The 21,107-nt window shown below is 45.8% G+C and overlaps 1 protein-coding gene across 2 annotated transcripts in view; it reads left to right on the top strand.

The window, feature by feature from the left end:
- The window catches only part of LOC144721212 (glutamate receptor-interacting protein 1-like), a 338,853-nt gene that overhangs the window by 246,905 nt on the left and 70,841 nt on the right, over positions 1 to 21,107 (top strand). For both annotated transcript variants that reach the window (XM_078598644.1, XM_078598645.1), the window contains 4 exons: positions 1,768 to 2,247; positions 11,990 to 12,167; positions 17,810 to 17,958; positions 20,411 to 20,491. In XM_078598644.1, the coding sequence (XP_078454770.1) occupies positions 1,768 to 2,247; positions 11,990 to 12,167; positions 17,810 to 17,958; positions 20,411 to 20,491 (888 nt within the window). The remainder of the gene's footprint in view (positions 1 to 1,767; positions 2,248 to 11,989; positions 12,168 to 17,809; positions 17,959 to 20,410; positions 20,492 to 21,107) is intronic.

The raw sequence follows: 21,107 nt of genomic DNA, 5'->3' as shown, positions 1-21,107 counted from the left end.
ATATATGAAGGGGACGTTGTCTGCATATCTATCTTGTAAATATAACTTTCTACAAGTTAAACAAATGTACAGATGTATTTTATATTACTTGTTTATTACTTCATAGGAGTCAATAAAAACAGTTAATCTATCTATCTCCAAATTTTATATACCCCTAAAATCCAATTATTATCATTGATAATTGCAATATAGCACCATGATACAATTTCTCATTAACAAGAGTATTGAACTGTTATATTGTTTTCTAACACTTAAAATGAAGACAGTGGCAATCTATGTGTCTTTGGTCCATGCTTCAATTTCACTTCATAAAAGCATTTTCACTTTTTAATTGAAATAAAAAATCTTTAAAAAATTTATCTAAATGTATTGGTTGCCACTGTGGCAAGATGTTAACTAGATCGCCTTGTGTACAGGAGGTCGTGGGTTCGATCCCGACCCTGACGCCTATACATATTCTAATATTTATTAAGTTTTTTTCATATTCTCCCCGTGGTCGTGCGAATTTTTCTCCAGTTTTACCCTCCACATTTAGAAACATGCATATAGAATATGTGGCTGATATAAATTTCCACATGATGATAAGCCACTATAGTGAGCACTCATTTGTCGTCAGATCCCTTCTACATAGCTGAGTGCGCCTGACCTGGTCCAATAAAAATAGTTTCGTTTTAGTTTAAAAGTGTTTTCGTGTTCAACTTCAAAAACATTTTCAGTGGCTGTGCAGGGCAGCAGTGTATGTATAAACTCAAGCAGAATATACTTAACACGCTCTCATTACCAATACACGATGCAGTGTTTGAGATGAAAAAAATAGACGATAATTTAGTGTTTTTGGGTCATCCACGGTCAAATAGTTCCGCCCACTTATCCCGTGCTAATCAGTGAGCGAGTAGAAACTGCACGTACAATGCATTAAAGATAACACTAAAAATAAAGGTCACGTTTAAAGCACATGGGTTTACGGGGAAATAAAGATGATAGAATGATGAAGTATGACACCTCATTTTCACTTTAATATTGGGTTCATCCAGGTCAGCATATGTATATTTACCCAACTGCCATTTTCCAACAATGCGTTTGGCCTTTTTTTATCTATTTAATTGTATTGCCTCAAAAAACCTCGCGGTAATTAGCACCGATCTTAAAGCTGCGCGGTTGTAACTAATGTGGGGGTTTTACCCATTGCGCTATTTTTGCACTCAGCCCGTTAATAAGCCAAGCGCACGCTCCCATTGTGAATCGTACACACGCTACGTGTCGGCTAAGATATCATCGTCGTCCCACATCGCAGCGTGCGTTTACCCCGAGCTGCGCTAAACACGGCTGTTTATCTGTGCGTTTATATTCAAGTATAAGATGTGGAAATTGCGAGATAAGGTGGATGCATTGTAGAGTAATTCACATGCACCACACCGTGCTCAGGTCCACCAATGCAGATGAGCAATGCGAGAATGCCTCTTATTTAGTTCTCAAGACTCCATAGATGTCATGGTGTCCCTGAAATTTGGCCGTTTGGATAATTGTACGCACACGTGCATTGTGTGGCACAGCGTGGAGCACAGGTGGTCCATCTGCCAGTTATCTCACTCCGTTAACTCGTGACACCTCCATTCCATCTTCACGCCGTCCTGCCAGAGAGCCTTCCGCACTTCACGGCCACAAAATATACCTTGCTTACACAAAAAGTACCGTCGTGTGAGGTCGCTGTTACTTAATGGCGAATGATGGCTGTCGTTATCGTCATTGTCGTGTTATTCCTCTCAGGGACACTGCCCACCCCGAGCACGTCCTCCGCGTCGGACCACGTGCAGAGCCTGGGCTCCCTTCAGCTAGCGACGTTGCCCTATCCCATGAGCCCCGGAGGCAGCCTGCCCCGCCGGGCCCACGCTGCCTCCTCGCCGCCCTCCGGGGGAACCCTGCCCAGGATGCGCCATCCCAGCAGCGCGGGCGCCGCGGCGGCTGTGGCGGCGCCCCCCAGCCTCTACCCCGGCAGCCCCGGCGGCACCTTCCCCCGGACGCACCAGCCGTCGACCCCGGGAGGCTCGCTGCCCCGGAGCATGTGCACCTCCAGTCCCAGCGGCAGCCTGCCCAGGAGCCTGCGCTCGGCCACCTCCGACAGCACGCTGCCCTGGGGATTCTCGAGCGCGAGCGCGTGCAGCACCGTGTCGCGCACCTACTGCCCCGTGAGCCCCGCGGGCAGCCTCAACCGCAGGAAGCTGTGGGGCAAGGACTCGCGCAGCTCGTGTAAGCATGCCGGGGCACTCTTTGGGCACACCTGGGGCACGCCGGGGGCATGCCGGGGCCACACCAGGGCACGCCGGGGGGCGCTCACGCGCTCATTTCAGTTCGACTGTTGTGATTGTCGTAAGGAGTGCTTGCACGGTGCTGTGGGTAGTGCGCTTGGGCCTGGCGATGCGAAGGTTCACTGGTTTCCCATCTGCCAGCGTGGCAGTCGAAATGACGGTGCGAGCTTTCTTGAATTTTTCTCCAATTTTGGTCCTCCTAGCAGCAGTAGAAATGGGTACGTGCCACGGCCGGTCGATCGGCAGGTTGCGTGTAGTGGGGTAAAACTACAACTTTTTAAAAACTTTTTTTATTTGACCAGGTAAGGCCCACTGAGCTATGTAGCTCTTTTTTCAGAAGCGACCTGAACATATATGATAGGTCTACGAAGCGGATTATCATCATGTGGAAATTTAAGACAGCCAAATACTTAAACGCACGTTGATTCTAAATATGGAGGGGAAAACCAGAGGACCCGGAGAAAAATCCACACGACCCCAGGGAGAGAAACATTCAAACTCTAGATATACAGGCTTCAGGGTCGGGATCGAACCCATGTCATCCGGTATACCAGGTGAGGTAGTTAACATCTCACCACCATGGTGCGGCTGCTCCCACATCTTCCAAGGCATCTGGGCCAGCGTGGAGTAGTAGGCCAGAAACCCTCTAGAGAGCGCTTTATAGAGCTCCCCCTTGCTGAGGCCTTTCTGCCAGCAGTAGCGAGAGCGGGATATTGCAGCGCTGCAGCTTCACCTCTTCGTTCATGAGTGAAGGCCGGCTGCTCCCTCACATCAGATGCGAGAGAAGGAGAACATCTACACCCCGCATAAAAGGGGGGAAATGGCACGTGTCCCAGTGTCATAGATGTTTTTCAAATTTGATGGTGTTAGACTGCAGTATACATTTTATAGTGCGATGTAAAATGTGCCCCGTTTATGAGGCCTTTTATGCATATTCCAAATGTTCACAGGTGCCATAAAGCATAATTTCCCATGTCCAGCCATGCTTTTAAGTGCTATGATGCACCAATGAATGATACTTAAATCTAACCATGGCATGATGAAACGGCAATTTATTATTGCCGTTCAATTGAGCAAAAAGTGCAACAAAAGGGGAGTTTACGGTCAATTGTATAAAATGAAGCTATTCGGGGAGTGTTTTAGATGGCGCCTCAGCCACGATTTTCACCGCGACTCCTCGCAGCCAGCACCGGGACCTAACACCGAGAATGAACCCAAATTCCTCCCCGCGCACCGCCGACCGAATTTCCACCAAACGAACGTAAACTTCCCACTCACGCCACGGCACGTTGTCAAAGCCCCGTGTAGGCAGGGCGCGCACGCCGGTCCAGCCGCGTTGCCTTCGCTCGACACCGCCACGAGTTTTGCGTGCATGCTCCACGTCTATTGCTTCGAAGCCCTTTGGGCTCTCGGAATTGTTTTATTTATGTGTAGAAAACTGTTGATGAAAAACGGCGTGCTTCACTTTTAATGTCGTGCCTCTAACCCCTCACCTCCTCCGCCCCCCAGCCCGTGGTGAAACACCTGCTCGCGTTGCGGCCAACAAAATAATGATTGTTGGCTGCAAAAATAAAGTGCGCTTTATAAAAATGGATGATGATGATGATCATGAGAATAATGTTAATAATGATGTCGTGGTTAATTCAATGCGCTGTTTCACTTCGTTGGAAAAGTTTAGAGGTTTTGCAGTGCGCGTAGATTTGCATTGTTACGACGAGTTGTAAGTGCGCAGCGGTGTTTATCGCGGGGATATTGAATGATATCGAAGTCGTGCGTGTAATATTAATGAAGAGCCTCCTCTTTAGACCTGAACATTATACAACAAGTACCATTGATTTACTTCGCAGTGTGGCAATCAATCAGACATTACTGAAAAGTAATTTTTAACAGGAATCATTTTGTGTTAAAGTCAAGCAAAGACTACATCATGCTGCGTGGCTTCCAGTCGAGCTATTGGAATGTCAGCAGTCTGCCCGTGGCCTACTTTTGCGAATAATCTCATGCAATACATTGTGTGCGAAACTAAATCACTATAACGAAAACCACGTCTCAAGAGTTGCTGGCACATGTTTGGTAGGGAAGGGAGGGGTGTTGATCAGTGAGTGGTGAGAGGGAAAGGGGTTAAGAGAGAGAGGAGAGAGATAAGGTTACATGCAGAGGAGATGAAATAATGTATTCAGGGTTTGAGTAGGCGGAGTAAATCGGCAGGGCAAACTACTGAGGCGAAAGAGTTGCAGACACACGGGGCAGCAAGGAGGTTGGTGTTACCACCCCTCGAGCAATCGCTGACTGGGGGGGTCTTTATCAACGTTTAACTTCGCACCTCCGATTATTATGGTTGGCTACGTACGATGCGAATGAAGTTCAGAATACCTACAACTGAAAGGAAACTACACGTGTTGATAACTTTAAAGTCAAGCCATGTACTCATGATTGCTGGCCATACTATAGAACACAGCCCGCTAGGCTATAGATGTTTCATCCCAGACACATAAACACTGTGGACTGAACAAAGTACTAGTGAATTTCGCTTGGGATGTTGAATCGCAGTTTATTTAAGTTCAAGTACTTGTCAATAACGCAGCGATTCCATTTGCCTTCTCAGCAATGAGTGATACTCATCCATGGTGACAGCCATCAACCAGTTTTGGAAATTCCACATTCCTATGACAGAATGTATGTATGTTGAACTTCGTTCGCACCGTACGCAGCCAACCGTGCTAATCGGAGGTGCAGGAGGACAACAACCGAAACAAAAAAAGTAGTTCCAAAAATTTTGTTTTCCATTTGGATTTAAAAGTGCATAGCTCCATTGGCTTCCTAATATCGGAAAAAGTTTACCAAAAGGACTTCCCTACAGCATGGTTGCGAGTATAATGACCTCGTGTAGATCTCGCTGATAATGACGATGATGAAGACAGTAATTATTGCGTGAGTCGACCGTAGCCAGGATTTGAACTCAAGATTTGTGTGATCTTGAATCAGCATCGTGAGGGCATTAGGCTCTGAGCCAGAATCTATGTATTAGGTGTGGTTGGACATGTGGTTTTCCATTGTAAAGCAAGCAGCCCACACACTATTTTAACTGCTGTCTCTTGATAACAAACATGTAAATAACGCTGATTCGGAAATCATGTGGTCTACAGCCAGCAAAGCACTCCCCTCGCTTTACCATCGCCACAACTGCTCCCTTTAGTCTTGCCCACAGATTTTTTTTTTTGCAATACCAAATCCACGAATGCTTTAATGATGCCTGGCCCTGAGCCACGATGCATGCTGTGCTTAATGGGAATACGCAGCATCCTGAAAAGTGCATTACGTATACCGTGTTGTGCAAATACATGTGCGCTGTGAATGCAAAAAAGCAGTTGTAATCTAAAATCCAATGACAATAAATTCCCCCTGTGACTGAATGTACACAACGTAAAGATAAACATCCCCTCTTTAGACTATTACAGCAAAGTGCTGTTGGCCAGAAATTATGTTCCGGCACTCTGAAGGTGTGCAGGGGGAGAGAGCGGTGGGAGCAGTGGTTAGCGCACGGCGCTCTGAACTCAGAGGAAGCCGAGTACGATTCCCCGGCCGTGGGAAACATCGAGGGCGAGCGATATCTAAACCGGTCCTGGGCAACCCCCATCAACTCACATCAACCGTGACTTACGCGGCATGAGTATGCCTTCGTCCAGCAGTGACTTTATATAAGGGCTATACATTAGTAGTAAGGCACACAAAGGCAGTGGCAGGTTCATGTTAGGTTTAAATTCCAAGTTGCCACTGAGATTGTGCGTGACCAGAAATTCAACCCACGGTCAAGTGGGATTTGGAGCCACCGTCCAACTAACCAGTAACTCATTCGCCATCGCACCAACAGATATTTAATAAACAAACGCACGCACGCGCAACGCACGTTAGCACACACCGCACATCGTAGTCGGCTGTAGATCATGCATAAATATTTTTTCCTCTTTTTCTGACTTCGTAAGTGCCAATTAAATAGAAATAACATCGTCCCTTAATTGTTCACTTAATTTCTTTTGGCTATGAAGTGCAATTAGCCTATTAAGAAGTAGAATTAAAATAATCAGCCGAACTGAATGTAACACCTAATTATTGCGGCAGATACAAGCACGCATGTCAAAACGCAGATGGCTGAGCAGGTCACGGTTGCACTCACGCAGTCTAACTACAGCACGCACTGCGATTATCCACTTTAAAGCACATTTGCATAACAAGACCCCTGGCGGTAAAAATGTAGGTACATGCCGCGAGGATGCTAGGTATTTCATGACAGGGTAGAGTAAGCAACTCCACCATGACATTAAACATGGCAGCTACAAATTTTGTAGCTACACATTGTGTAGCTGCCAAACAGTTAATTGGCTTGAGGATACATCATGCCTGATGAAGGAGCCACTTTGTTAAAATGGGTATTAATTCGGCTAGCACGTTCACGAGTAAATGGGCGTAGGCAGGTTAAGAGGTCATCGGGAAAAGAGGTCATCATTTCCTGCATCTCCGGTTTATCACGGTTGGCTACGCATGGTACAAAAGACGTTCAACATAAATACATAGCCAAAGCCATAGGTGCCACCAGATTTCACCATCATTTCCATCCTTCTGCAAGAGCCCAAGGCTGTTACAAGTTTGAAACTCACCTTCACGATCTGATCTCACAGTATCCCATGCTCTGGCTTTAAGCCTTCCCTGAGTCACGACAGTGGTAAAAGGTAAAGGTGCAGCCCTGCAAATTCCTGCTCAACACAACTGCTGGCAGAAGGGCCTCCACTCGAGGGGCCTGTAGGCAGCCTCTCTTAGGGAGTATTTAGCCTACTCTTCCGTGCTTGCTAAGATGTTTTGGAAGAGGTGGGAGTACCCACACTTTACCCCACCACACGTGACTTGCCGATGCTGTGCCACAGTTATTTCCACTGCTTTGTGGACAAAGGCAGGGGGGGGGATTTAAGAAACTCGCCCCCATTTAATTGAACTGCCGGAGGGGGAGTTAGAACCGGTGACCTCTGGATGGCAAATCCAGTGCGAAAACCGTGACATTACGACGGCATGCACGTAATATACTTTGTGTAGTAATTAATTGACCAATGCAATTAAACAGAATCAGAAATTTCATTTATCCTGGAGAAATCCGATGGCCTATGAACCTCTGTTTCGTAGATGTCCAACAATGGCAAAAAGGAAGATGACCTAAAGCCAGATTGTGGGATGCTGTTAGAACAGAGCTTGGAGATTTTGTGTTTGTCATTCCATCAGCTTCAGAACCTAGCAGAGAGAAGGAAGCAATGGTGAGGGTGTGGGTGGCATCAACAGCATTGATATCGATGAACCCTTGTTCATGGATATCATGCATACCACAAGTCCCCCCGGCACAAGAGACTCGTTGTGACTAGACGGGCTTTGCTTTGCCACATTAAGGCACATGGACTAAATATATACGGCGCTGTACCTGCAAACACGGACGTGCAGATGCGCTGTGGAGGTTGGGGGAGAGCTACTCGCGAATGGTCCCCCAGTGGTTGTGGATTAGGCCACAGGGGCACGACGTCCCCCCCCCCCCCTGCACAGTGCATTGGAGTGTTGTGTGCAGATAGGAGCACCGCGGCTAGGAGATGTTAACTACCTCGCCTGGTATACAGGAAGTCATGGGTTCAAGCTGACCCTGACGTGTGTCTAAGAGTATTTGGCTGCTGCTATGAATTTTCACACGATAAGCCACTTCATTGGGCTATCATTTGTGATGGCCAGGTCGCTTCTGAAATAGAGATACACAGCTCAGTGGGCCTTACCTATTACAATAAAAAATAGGTGTCTCACACTGGCTTTAACCTTGTGTGACCCACGAGCCCCGCCTCCCAGTCACTGGATCAGAGGCGTGCGCCACCACACAAAACATTCGTGACAACGCTTACAGCACCGCGCCGCCGTAGAGCTCAGTGTGCAGTCTCCTGTAATTAGCGCTTCTTTCACAAGTGTCAATTTGAACGTAAAATGACAAAACAAATCCCGTAATTTGTGTTTTCATCAATTGTCAATGGTGTAAATTTATAATCACTAATCCACATTTCTCAGTGGTTGCCTCTGAAAAAGAGCTATATAGTAGCTCACTGGGCATTACCTGGTCAAATAAAAAATTGCTTTAGTTCAAAACAATGCACAAACGGCCGCTGCATGTGCCCTCGTGGCCCAGGTTGGTGCACGCTATGCAGAGCTGCACCCGTCGCTCGGGAAGAAAACGAGCGAGCGAACGTTGTAATGCGCCAATGCGTCCACGCGTGACAGAATGCGTGGTCGTGCGCACGGACACCCGCGTGAACGTGTGAATGCTCAAAACGAGCGCGGACAGTGCTCATGCTCGTTTGAGCACGGGACACTCTCTAACCCCCTTTTGTTGCAGATGTAATGTAATTGCTTTATTGGCAGAGGGTAGTGGAGTGCCTCTGACCGCTAATGGCCGGGTCAGCGTATTCGGCGGCATTGCTCGTGGCGATACTCGAGTGCAATCCCGGGGTTATCTTCTGCGGTCGAATAATTATCTTTTTGTGCTCGGGGCCAGTGGTCTACGCCTAGTAACAAACAATTGCAGAACTATTCCCCCCACCCCCCAATCGATTGAAATGGTTTTTGGGCTAAAATTGTATTTGCACTGGATAATATAATGATAATGTACGACCCTTTGTCAATGCGCTTCTGGATGAGTACTTTGCCACGCTCTGTAGGCTGTGCAGTCGTTCGACCATACTTCGCTATGCTGGTCAGTAACGGCTTGGTGAAGGGAGTTCATGACGGCCGAATATAACTCATGAATGCTGTTAGCCTCGGTTAGGAATTGATCTCAGTTCACCAGATTCAAAGGTCCGCTTGCTGACCACCGGTACCACCACTCGCCCATTGCACTCGTTATGCCAGCGCGGTGTCCTCTGTAGGCTTAAGAGTAATCTAAAGACTCGACGTGGATATCGCAAGATGCTGATTCTCTATTCACTCGAACATAAACTTTTTTTTTTCAGGAGATTTAAATTGCATTATTCCGCACAATTACAAAATTACAACGTATATGTAGCATCTACTTGCCATAAAAAAATGGTTTTTATACCGTTCAGCAAAATATGGTAATATTAAAACGATAAAGAGGTAATGAGAGGTTGCTTAATTGCTAAAAGTAAAAGCCACTTAATTTATTGGCTGATGGGACTTCCATTTTTATGCTTATTATTGTCTTTAAAAAAAATAAACAAGAAAACATTCAACCAGCTTTGAAATTAATTGATTCCTATTCTCTTGGGCGAGGATTGGAGCACTTTTTGGAAAACTGGGCTCCATCGTGAAAAGCAAAGCGTAGCAAAGTGCCTAAAGAGTACATTCGTAATCAGTGTACATTACCTGCTATGACATTTAGAAATAGAACAAAAGTTGAAAGTCCATAAAGCAGCGTGGGAGATGCGCAAGCTTGGAATTACTCTTGAGAGGCAGAGAGAGAAACCCGTGGATCAGGGAACAAACTCAAGTTAGAGTCAAGAAATGGACTGTTCATACAAGTAGGTGGCCTTGGTTAGGACACGTGACTTGGGTGGGACACGCGGCTTGGGTGGGACAGACACGTGACTTGGGTAGGACACGTTGTCACTTGCCACAGATATGAGAGCTGATGGTTGAAACCAATTATGGAAGTGCAACCTTGAGAGGAGATTCACCCAGGACGCGTCAACCATGGAGATGGAGCAATGGCATCGGCTCATGGTGCAGGAGATCCATGGCTTGTGGCATGAGATTACTGTAGCACCCCTCGTGACCATCCCTATTAATGACTAATCGCTCAACGACGGGCCTCCTTAGAGCCCAATGTGTTCGCTTAACGATCATTCCCCTGTTATCGACGAGCTGTTGTAGGTACAATAAATACGAATTCATGCATTGATTAACCATGTTTATTTCTATATTATGTCTTTATAATGTTGTTAGTATCTTAATGTATTAATATCCATTGTTTAAATATTATCAGGTACGTTGTTGGGGTGAAATGGGTAACTTTCGATGCTATCTGAACGAATGAAGCCTTTAACGTGTATTTACTATAATCGCTTAACGACCAAATCACTTAACGACCGGTTTCGTGGAACCAATTACTGTCGTCAAAAGGGGTTCTGCTGTATAGCGGATGGTGATGACGGGGGGGAGGGCTTCATCCAGCAGGGGCTAGATCATGGCTGATGATGATGATGGGATATTTTTCCTGTCTCACGACATGAGTGTATTTCAATGGGCATCTAGAGACTCGTATTAATTATGTAACCCACACAGACGCAGTTATATAAGTAAAAAATGCTTAGTGAATGGGTAAAGAGTGTGATATACCCACACGTGATATTCACCTTGGATGTTTCCGTTAGATGGTAGAGAGAGACATTGCCTGGTCAACGATGTCAGCAACCTTGCACGACTGCACTCTATAAAAGATCGTGGAACTGTTGTTTATCTCCAGGTCTGAGGTCGGAAGTGAAAGTCGAATGTATGGAGATGAAAGTATTGCAAGATGACGACGACCGCACCAATTGGGGTGACGTTACAGATCGGGCATAACCGTGGCGTTGAGGCAGGAACGCGCTGGCAGAGGCGTGGGTTGAAAGTGAATCCTGTCCATTGTATGGTCTTTTATCAACAATCCTAGCACTCAACAGCCACACACCTTTGAGAAATTCAACTCGTGGATTGTCGAATGTACCATTGCCTCATTTATCGTGATGACCTCTGATATATTTGATTAATCCCTACTTGTCTGGCATGTGACGTTAACCTCTCAATGCAACGTGATCTTGGCTGGCATCAACCGGCCAACCACTTCTGTTATCATCGTAAACAAGGTCATGTCTTCATTGCAGCCATTCCATCCATTTGTAAACATTGCCGTAAGGAATCAAATTTAACCGAATTCATTATTTAAACAAATGTCGTCAACGTTTGAATAAGTACACTCTCAAAGAGAAGACAAGTTACAGACCGATGCTATTCCCATGCGCAGTCGTGCCAGGGTGCACGACGAATCAGAATCAGGAATGCAAAACACGGTGATTGTCACCAGCGAGTGCAGATGTGCGACGCTCAGACCGCGACTCTGCACTAGCCTACGGGGTCGGCAACGAACCAATAAAGAATTTACTTAAATATTAACACCTAATTTTACGTATATATAATGTATAAGTATGCCAGGGAATGGGTCACCATGGAATGTCCTGGTGAGAACATAATGTACAGTCAAATTGTATTGTTAAAGAATAACTAAGAGGGGAATAAACTAGATGTAGCTTATTCTATCACCTATTTTGTTTTATTCAAGTCACAATGTGTGTTGTCATCTGCTGTATATACATGTTGTGTTTGTGTACAAGTAGCTCTGCGTGTGATGTAGCTCTCGAACCATTTTCGGCCAAGGACAAAAAAACTAAAAAAAATTGCTCTTCTTCTTTTTGAAAGGTTGCCCCAAAGCCTGGTTGTAGACTTAGCTGGGCTTGCGGAGCAGCAGCAACAGCGAACATGCATCAGCATCAGCAGTCTGTTGCATGGGGTTTACTTACTACCAGAGTTGTTGGGCGCGCGTGCGCCCCACTCATGTGGTGGCACTGCGTGACGCCGTTGCTGCGCTGCGTGTGTGTGTGTGCGTGCGAATCGCACAGCGTGCAGCACGCTGGGGCCCGGCGGCCAGGTGGTGCACACCGAGAGCGTGGCGCTGCACCTCGCCTCCGACGGGGGCCCTGGCTTCGGCCTGCACTTGCAGGGCGGCACCTTCTCCACCGACGTCTTCGGAGCGCCGCTGCTCATCGGATACATCGAGCCCGACAGCCCTGCCGAGAGGTAACCGGCACAGACTCGCTAACAAGCGCCCTGTTTAATGTAATGCCTCTGCCATGACGCGTTGGCATTGGAGGGGTGTTTGTCCAGACGTCGTCAGCATGCTGTGGTCAGTGCGGGTTGGTGAAGCGATGATTCCCTGGACCACTTCAAATCACTTGCCACACCGATGTCAGTCATGGCCAGGAATCGAACCGAGGTCGCCGGGTTCATGGTTCAGTGTGTGATGTTCTTAAGTTTTGCAAGGTTACAAAGAACTTAATAAACAGAGACGGTTTGAGGCAATTCAAAGTGTGAGGGAAGACGCGGAGGAAGTGAGGTGACCTGCAGTGTGGTGAGTCAGTAGGTGAGTGGGTGGGTGAGTGAATTACTGTGACCTGCAGTGTGGTGAGTGGGTGGGTGAGCGAATTACTGTGACCTGCAGTGTGGTGAGTGGGTGGGTGAGCGAGTTACTGTGACCTGCAGTGTGGTGAGTGGGTGGGTGAGCGAATTACTGTGACCTGCAGTGTGGTGAGTGGGTGGGTGAGCGAGTTACTGTGACCTGCAGTGTGGTGAGTGGGTGGGTGAGCGAATTACTGTAACCTGCAGTGTGGTGAGTGGGTGGGTGAGTGAGTTGCTGTGACCTGCAGTGTGGTGAGTGGGTGGGTGAGCAAGTAACTGTAATCTGCAGTGTGGTGAGTGGGTGGGTGAGTCAGTTGCTGTGACCTGCAGTGTGGTGAGTGGGTGGGTGAGTGTGTTGCTGTGACCTACAGTGTGGTGAGTGGGTGGGTGAGCGAATTACTGTGACCTACAGTGTGGTGAGTGGGTGGGTTAGCAAATTACTGTGACCTGCAGTGTGGTGAGTGGGTGGGTGAGCGAATTACTGTGACCTGCAGTGTGGTGAGTGGGTGGGTGAGCGAGTTTCTGTGAACTGCAGTGTGGTGAGTGGGTGGGTGAGCGAGTTTCTGTGAACTGAAGTGTGGTGAATGGGTGGGTGAGAATTTGGGGGGAGGCTCTCTGTTCGTAGGGGACTGCTGGTATATGTAAAAAATTTTCTCAAGTTAAATTATGTTTACACACTTATGTTTACACATAATTTACAACGAACTCATTTAATTAACACTTAATAACAATTGATGTAATATTTACAATTTGATTACACACAATAATCACCATCTCCATTAAGCAAAGGAGGAGGCTGAGATTCAGTGGATGTGGAAGGACGAACAAATTTGCTGACGGGCTTGAAGAATGTTTGGAAAATAAATATAAAAGAAACTTAACTAAACATGTGAAACGAAACTATGTTTTTTTACCAGGCCCACCAAGCTGTAGAGCTCTTTTTCAGAAGCAACCTGGCCACAAATGATTGCTCAACGAAGTAGCTTTTCTGGAAATGTATAAGCAGCCAAATACTCTAAACGCATGTTTCTAAACGTGGAGGGAAAAACCGGAGGACCTGGCGAAAAATCCACGCGACCATAGGGAGACGTAAACTCCAAATGTCCAGGCGTCAGGGTCGGGATCGAACCCACGCTTTCCTGTTTTCCAGGCGAGGTAGTTAACATTTTGCCACCATGGTGCTCCTGAAACAAGTGAGTGACCACCTTTGCAGAGCACGTGGCATCCAGGGGAACGGGTTCACCGCATTCCATACAACGGGTACGTTTGAAGGTTTAGAATTTCTAATGAATATATGCAGGTCGGGTTTTTGGTTTCTGTGTAAAAATAAAATAAAAACAGTATTTACTTAATATTGTTGGTTCTTTCAGTAAAGTCACGTAGATAGAAAAAAATAATAATACAAATTTTAATTTTAATCATAAAAAAATGGAAAATAATGAAAGCAAAAAACCACAATAAAATTTTAAAATAGTAAGACCGCTTGTATTTCAATCGAAACGTCGTGGATTTTTTGCTTTTATTATTTTCTATTTATTTTTATTTTAATTTTTCTTTTTTATTGTGTTTTTTTTGCTTTTATTATTTATTCTTTTTTATTATTTTATTATTATAATTTTAATTATTATTTTTCTATCTACGTGACTTTACCTAAAGAACCAAGAATATGAATTCCTGCAGTCACGAAAGTTTTAAGTCAAAATGTATTGCATATAACCTTATGGCTTTGAGAGGTTTTACTGTACCTGTTTACAGTAATTGTGATACCAATGAGTGGATGTCTGAATGTCTGAAAATCCTTGAACATAATGAACAAAATTCGAATGTGTTGGGTGCTGTACATACGGTACCTGGCTTTAACAATCATTGAAGCAAGGGCTCAATGCTAAGTACGATGGCTATCTCACTATCTGTCCAAAATATAAATATTGTTCTTCGTAAAACGTGGAGCTCTCCTTGGTGCTGGATTTGCAGTGAGCTAATATAATATGCCTGCTGTGCAGTTTGCGAAGAATGTGCCTTGTTAGTCACTGAGAGGGTGAGGCCATTCTCTCCAGTTCAGGTGTTGTCATTGGAAGTAAATCAATTACGATGTGCCGAACCGCTCACCTTCACGCTTTAGAGGCCTTGGTCGTGATGCGCGCACACACACACAGCTCATTTAAACAGGTGCTGCTTCTACAGTGTGTGTCCGTGTGTGTGTGGTGACCTCTGTTTCAAGCCTTTATGGCTGTGTCTCGGGTTCGCAAGTATGGTGCCAACTACTCGCACGGGAGAGTCATATTATTCTGTCGTTGGAGTTTACAGCCGTATCCCAATTCTCCTACAGGTTCCATGAGCACAGCGCAAGCATGCTGCCTGCTCATATGCATTGACTCAAACATCTGATCCCATTGTTTTCCAAGATGAGCAAATGTGTGTCTGCAACGTCGCCATCGGCACCTTTGTTGCCCGTCAATATTATGTTGAGACGGCTTATGCTGCAGTTTGCATGCTTGGCTCAAAGGTTGCGAGTTCAAATACAAGGCCGGGTGGTCGTCTCAGCTCGTCAGCTCTCGGGATCCAATAAAATGTTTAATACTTTGGATACGTTTTGAACAAGTCGTCATCCTTTGGGTAAACTGTATCCTGTCATAACAATGTGGAATTTCCACAACTGGTTGTCCGGATGAAGACAACTTTTATTCATTTATTTAGCCAATTGAGCTATAAAGCCCTTTTTCAGAAGCGACCTGGCCACATATGATAGCTTAACAAAGTGGCTTATCACATGGAAATGTATAGGAGCCGAATGTAGTACTCTAAACGCATGTTGATTTTAAATGTGGAGGGAATAACCCGGAGGAGCTGGAGAAAAATCCACACGACCACGGGGAGAACATGCAAACTCCAAATATACAGTCATCAAGATAGCCCACGACCTCTTTTATGCCACCGTGGCGCACTTACTTTTCTCATTTGAGCAAGTGATGTTTTGACTTAACCAGTCAGTGCTCGTGAATTATACACAAGTCATATATGAATATGTGTACTTACGATGTGCATTTGTCTGTGACAATGTTCTCAAGGGAAGATTCAATATAGACTGATGTTTTCGCCTTGTAACCACAATGTCCTTTGGGAAGTTATTGGACAATAGCAATGGTGTCGACCATGACCCTCCAGGGAGCGCTTTCAGATGTGCTTCTGCAGCCGTCTGGAATGCTCTTTCTTCCGATATTAGGAAACCACTGGAGCTATACACCTTTAAATCATCCAGAGCAGTGGTTCTTTAACTGGGGTGCACGCACCCCCTGGGGGGGGGGTGCAAGATGTTCTTCCTGGGAGTGTGACACATGGCCAAACTTTTTTAGAAGCAAAATCATCCAAACACAATTTAAGTATGGGCATGTAAGTACAACCACTTTGTTTTTATCAAACCTATGTATTTATTAACATTCTAAGTTTTGTATCGATTGAAGGTTAAGAACCACTAATCTAGATTTAAATAGAATTTCTTTAAAGCTGCTTTTTGTGTTTAGTTTGTTGTCCTTACCCCGCACCTCCGATTGACATGGTTTATAATGTAGAGTGCGGAAGAAGTTCAACATACAAGGCGTAGAAAATATTGATTGAGAACGCATCAAGCAAAACTTCTTTGCATACCCCTTGGTGTTACAATTTTAAGTCCAGTGTTAGATATACATATTTGTATTCCTTAACTTGATTTGCATTACAGCTGACATTACTGCAAGGGTGTACTGCCTCATGAGTATGCCTTGCTCAATCCTTGCTTGTACGAGTCAATGCCTATACTGTCTGATGAAAACAATTACAATTTACATTTCTTTGTCAATCCACTGCTGGATGAAGCCTCACTGTGGCGTGTCGCTCCTGTGGAGATTGTTTAACCGTGCTTCACCACACTGGTCAGTGCGGGTTGGTGAAGGACCCATTCAGATATCAATCACCTCTGACGTTAGCTGTGGCCAGGAACCAAACGTAGATTGCTGGTTCTGTTGCATAGCGCACTAGCAACTGCTACCTTTGCTCCCCAAAAATGTATCGTATTATCTCCGCTGAACTGCCACATGGCTATAATTGGAATAAATATGATGTTTGGGTACCACATGTAGCTTTGCATGAGAGAGTGTAATGAGCTTGGAGGCATTGCTTTTCGATAAAACTGAGCAGCCTCAAATTGGCTTCGAATGTTCCCACAGGGTAAACTACTAAAATGCTTTCATTCTCATTGGAATTCCATATTTGTAACAACGTGTTTTATGTCTTTTTTACATTTTAATCAAATATCCTCCAGTTAATTTGAATTCATGGCAATATAAGAGCAGGGGGATGGGGGCAATATTTCTGTAATGTTACCGGGCTGCTGTGTAAGGGGGGGACACCTTGGGGGCCGCTCAGTCCACCAATCCCCCACTGTCCACTGGAGAAATCACGGCGCTGTAGTCGTCGCCCTCATTTAAACGACCTGAGGACGAGAGGCGCATGCGGGACACGGAGGCCGGATAAGAATGTCCTTGGCAGCAAGGCCATTAGCCACAGTGGCGAGATGTTAACTTCCTCGCCTGGTATATAGGAGGTTGTGGGTTCGATCCAGACCCTGAAGCTTGCTGTATATTTGGAGTTTGCATGTTCTCCCCTTGGTCGTGTGGATTTTTCTCCGGGTCCTCCGGTTTTTCCCTCCACATTTGGAATCAATGTGCGTTTAGAGTGTTTTGGCTGCTGTACATTTCCACATAAGCCACGTCGTTGAGCTATCATTTGTGGCCAGGTCGATTCTGAAAAAGAGCTATGTAGCTCAGTGGACCTTACCTTGTGAAATAAAACATAGTTTAGTATAAATACCCAAAAAGGAAAGAACACAGGTCCTCTGTTCCTACCTCCGCTACATGGGGTATAGTAAAATAGTCATTGCACGATCAGGTTTCAGCGTACGAGGTAATCTATGAGCATGTCAAAATCTAATTGATCAAATATTGCAATGACCGTTGATAAATAGAGGTCACTGCCATAACTCTGCTGTGTTTTCAGGTTGCACCGTGTGTTGTTGTTCAGCCGGCACATAGTTCAATGTTTCCTGCTTGGCTCCTTTAGAAGCTCCGAGCACGTGAAGTAAAACGTCGGACGCCGTGCCAAACGATGCGCAGTGCAACAGGGAGAGAACTGGTCAGCAGCACCACAACAAAAAAACCTACGCGGTAGTAACGATCAGCGCTCGCCGTTGTTGTTGTGTCCACCCGCTTCCTTCCGCTTCCTTCCAACAGGTGCGGCCTCCTGCAGCCGGGCGATCGCATCCTGTCTGTCAATGGCATCCCCACGGCGGAGCTGGGCTCGCTGGCAGAGGTGTCGCAGTACCTCCACGAGCAGGCCCTGGTGGGCAGCGCCTCACTCGAGGTGGAGTTTGACGTTGCCGGTGAGATTTGGCTCCGCGAGTCATTTGCCACCACCTCTTGTGTGCGCGACGCAAACGCCTGCCGCTTCACCGTGAAAATCCCACGAAATGTACCACGGAGTTTTAACCAAATTAAGTGCGGTGCCTATTTTGATTATGGGGTTTTTGTGTGTGTGTATGTGTGCAGTCATTGGTGATTGGGCTGAGACCATAATCTCACTGCGCTTGAGAACCCGATTGATTCACAGGCTGCCCACATTCAAACCGAGGAACTCAGCAGTGCCGGCTCAACACTCTCACCTCTGAGTCACCCAGCCACTTCCTTTGGAAGTATATTTGATAGAGGGGATTATACCTGTGGCGCCGTAGCAGAGTACTCGCCTCACAATCGAGCCCATAATCGCGATCTCGCTGCAAAATTCCGCAGCATTCAATCTACGCCGACTTTCAAGAGACGCTTAGAGGCGCCACCTTCTTCAGCTGGCTTTCGAGTTGCACCGAGCTTGGCTCTCCTCCTCAACGATCGTGGTCACTTATGTCTTTGAAACATTGTGCACGTTACAGATTTTATTACTATTCCATTTTATCTCGCGGCAATATATTCTGGAGATGAATGCCAATGTCGAGGTCTGTTAGCCATGACGAGAGGGTTTGGGAATGGAAATAATAAAATAACAAAATAAAACATAATAAAATAATTCTCACGACGTTTCGGCCACAACGCAAGCAGGCGTCCTCAGGTGAAGACCAGGTCTGTCGGGGAGACATTCATAGACAGCGTATGAATGTCTCCCCGACAGACCTGGTCTTCACCTGAGGACGGCTGCTTGCGTTGTGGCCGAAACGTCGTGAGAATTATTTTATTATGTTTTATTTAGTTATTTTATTATTTCCATTCTACGTGACTTTACCGAAAGAATCAAGAAGATGAATCCCTGCAGTCACGAAAGCTTTAAATCGAAATTTAGGGTTTGGGAAGTTAAAGTTTGCGTGGTTTTGCTTTTCCTCTACTAAAGGAGCGCAGGCTACAATGGTTTACGAAATGGTCCATAGTTTGGGTTTCATGGCCATAATTGCAAATGTTTCCATTTGTTATCCATCACAATATTCATCTTCTTCTTTCGTATGGCTGCTGATGTAGATGGCAGAGCAATGACTACAATTTCACATTCAGGTGGTCAAGCCAGATAACTGCGTCAAAGAGCAGCGTAGTTGTTTCATCGCTGTGACGTCTCTTTCGTATAATACGAAGGAGTGTCACATTGAGGGAATATATTGACCCCCCCAACTTGAAAAGTGTAATTCCGATCACTGGCTTAGCGACACCAATTAATAGACGCCCCTTTGAAACTGAAGACACTTTGAGTTGCTTTATAAAAGTGAGCCGACCAGGCAAAGCCTTGGCGGAAGCAGTTTAAACTGGACTTAACAGTTCACTAAAATTGGATCAAATAAAATCAATACAGTTGTGTCCAGAGTATTAATGATCAACTATGTTTTTTTTAAAATACTTTTATGCTATGCATGATTTGTTTTGAAATCTCACTTTGACAAATGTCAACATGGCAACAGCTGAACAATGTTTTGGGAGCATGGCATGGAATCTATACCCAAATGCACCGAGAGTATTTACTTAATGTTTCACTTATCCAACCACATGCAATGTGTTCAAGGTTACCGTAAATACATTTCTTTTTTAATCCAACAATGCATTTTACGTGTACAAATCTGTTCACCTCAACACATTTTCACATTTGTGTTATCTTCGTTGAATCTGCAGCAGTGCCACTTCTCCGCAAAATACCCAGGCTGTGCCTTCTGGAGCCTGAAGAACATTGTCACTCATCAGTGGCCACTAATGTAGTTCGTCAAAATAATTCGAGAGCACTTTAGTGATGAGTGGCGGTAACGGCATTAAATTAGTGCAAATTAGTGAGCGACAAACACGGCCCAGCTCTACCAACTTGTTGAAAGGTTTTGGAGAAAAACCCAACTTCCAGCCTCATCCAGGATACACAAGCATGGCATTGCAGAAGCTCTCTCCTTATGATTGTTTCCACGTTGACACTTGTACTACCACAGTGAGAATGCATCCTCCAAGCACCAGAGGACCTGTATAAAATATACGCGACCCCGGGGAGACATGCAAACTCTAAATATACAGGCATCAGGGTTGGAATCAAACCCACGACCTTCTGTATACCGGATGTTAACTACCTCGCCTGGTATACACGAGGTGGGTTTGATTCCAACCCTGACGCTTGTATATTGGGAGTTTGCATGTTCTCTCCGTAGTTGCGTGGACTTGTCTCTGGGTCCTCCGGTTTTTCCCTCCCCATTTAGAATAAACATGCGTACAGTGTATTTGGCTTCGATACATTTCCACGCAATAAGCCACTTCCTTGCGCTATCATTTGTGTAGAAGTATGGAGGCAATCCTGCTCGCTGTTGTTGTTGTGTATTTTATTCATAGAGTCGGTGATTCCGAGCAGTGGCACTTTCCACGTCACACTTCCCAAGAAGAAAGGCGTGGAGCTGGGAATTACCATCACGTGTAAGTGTGAGATTTCCAATTACTAGCAGTAGCACGCACACATCCATGTCAAAGAAACACGGAAACACATGTGCATGCACAGAGATAACACACACACAGACATGTGCTCACACACAAAGACAAAGATCTCCCGTATGGTCTTTTAACAGGCTGTTGGGACAAATGCTGTTGGCGAGCACCTATGAAGGCCGGCGCACATAAACAACAATACCCACCGTTCACCACTAAGCAGCGGTGATGTCTTCACACTGTTCGTGCTAAGATAGGTGCACTTTGAGGCGACGTGAAGTGTCGAAGGGTCGTTGATAGGAGGTCATGAGACAGACCCAGGTGCCATGGGATAATAGACTGGGATGACAGACAGTTACACCACCTGTGCTCTCCCCCTTTGCCAGCTTGCAGCATTTTATCTGCCTGGTGCTCCACGCATTGTTGTGAGCATCGTTCCTCTGCTTTTTGTTATTGTTGGCTGACCAAAGACAAAGTTCCCCTGTATAGCCTTACCAGACTTTAGGGGCAAGAGGTGTGAGCAAGAACCTATAGAGGTCAGCATGGCACACGAGGGGGTGGGTAGCCAGCACGACGTCTGATCACCGTTGTCTCCTCGAGGCGATGT

The sequence above is a fragment of the Lampetra planeri genome, chromosome 11, assembly GCF_965212315.1.
Source record: "Lampetra planeri chromosome 11, kcLamPlan1.2.h2, whole genome shotgun sequence".
Lineage (NCBI taxonomy): Eukaryota > Metazoa > Chordata > Hyperoartia > Petromyzontiformes > Petromyzontidae > Lampetra > Lampetra planeri.
This window is presented reverse-complemented; position numbering and strand designations above follow the sequence as displayed.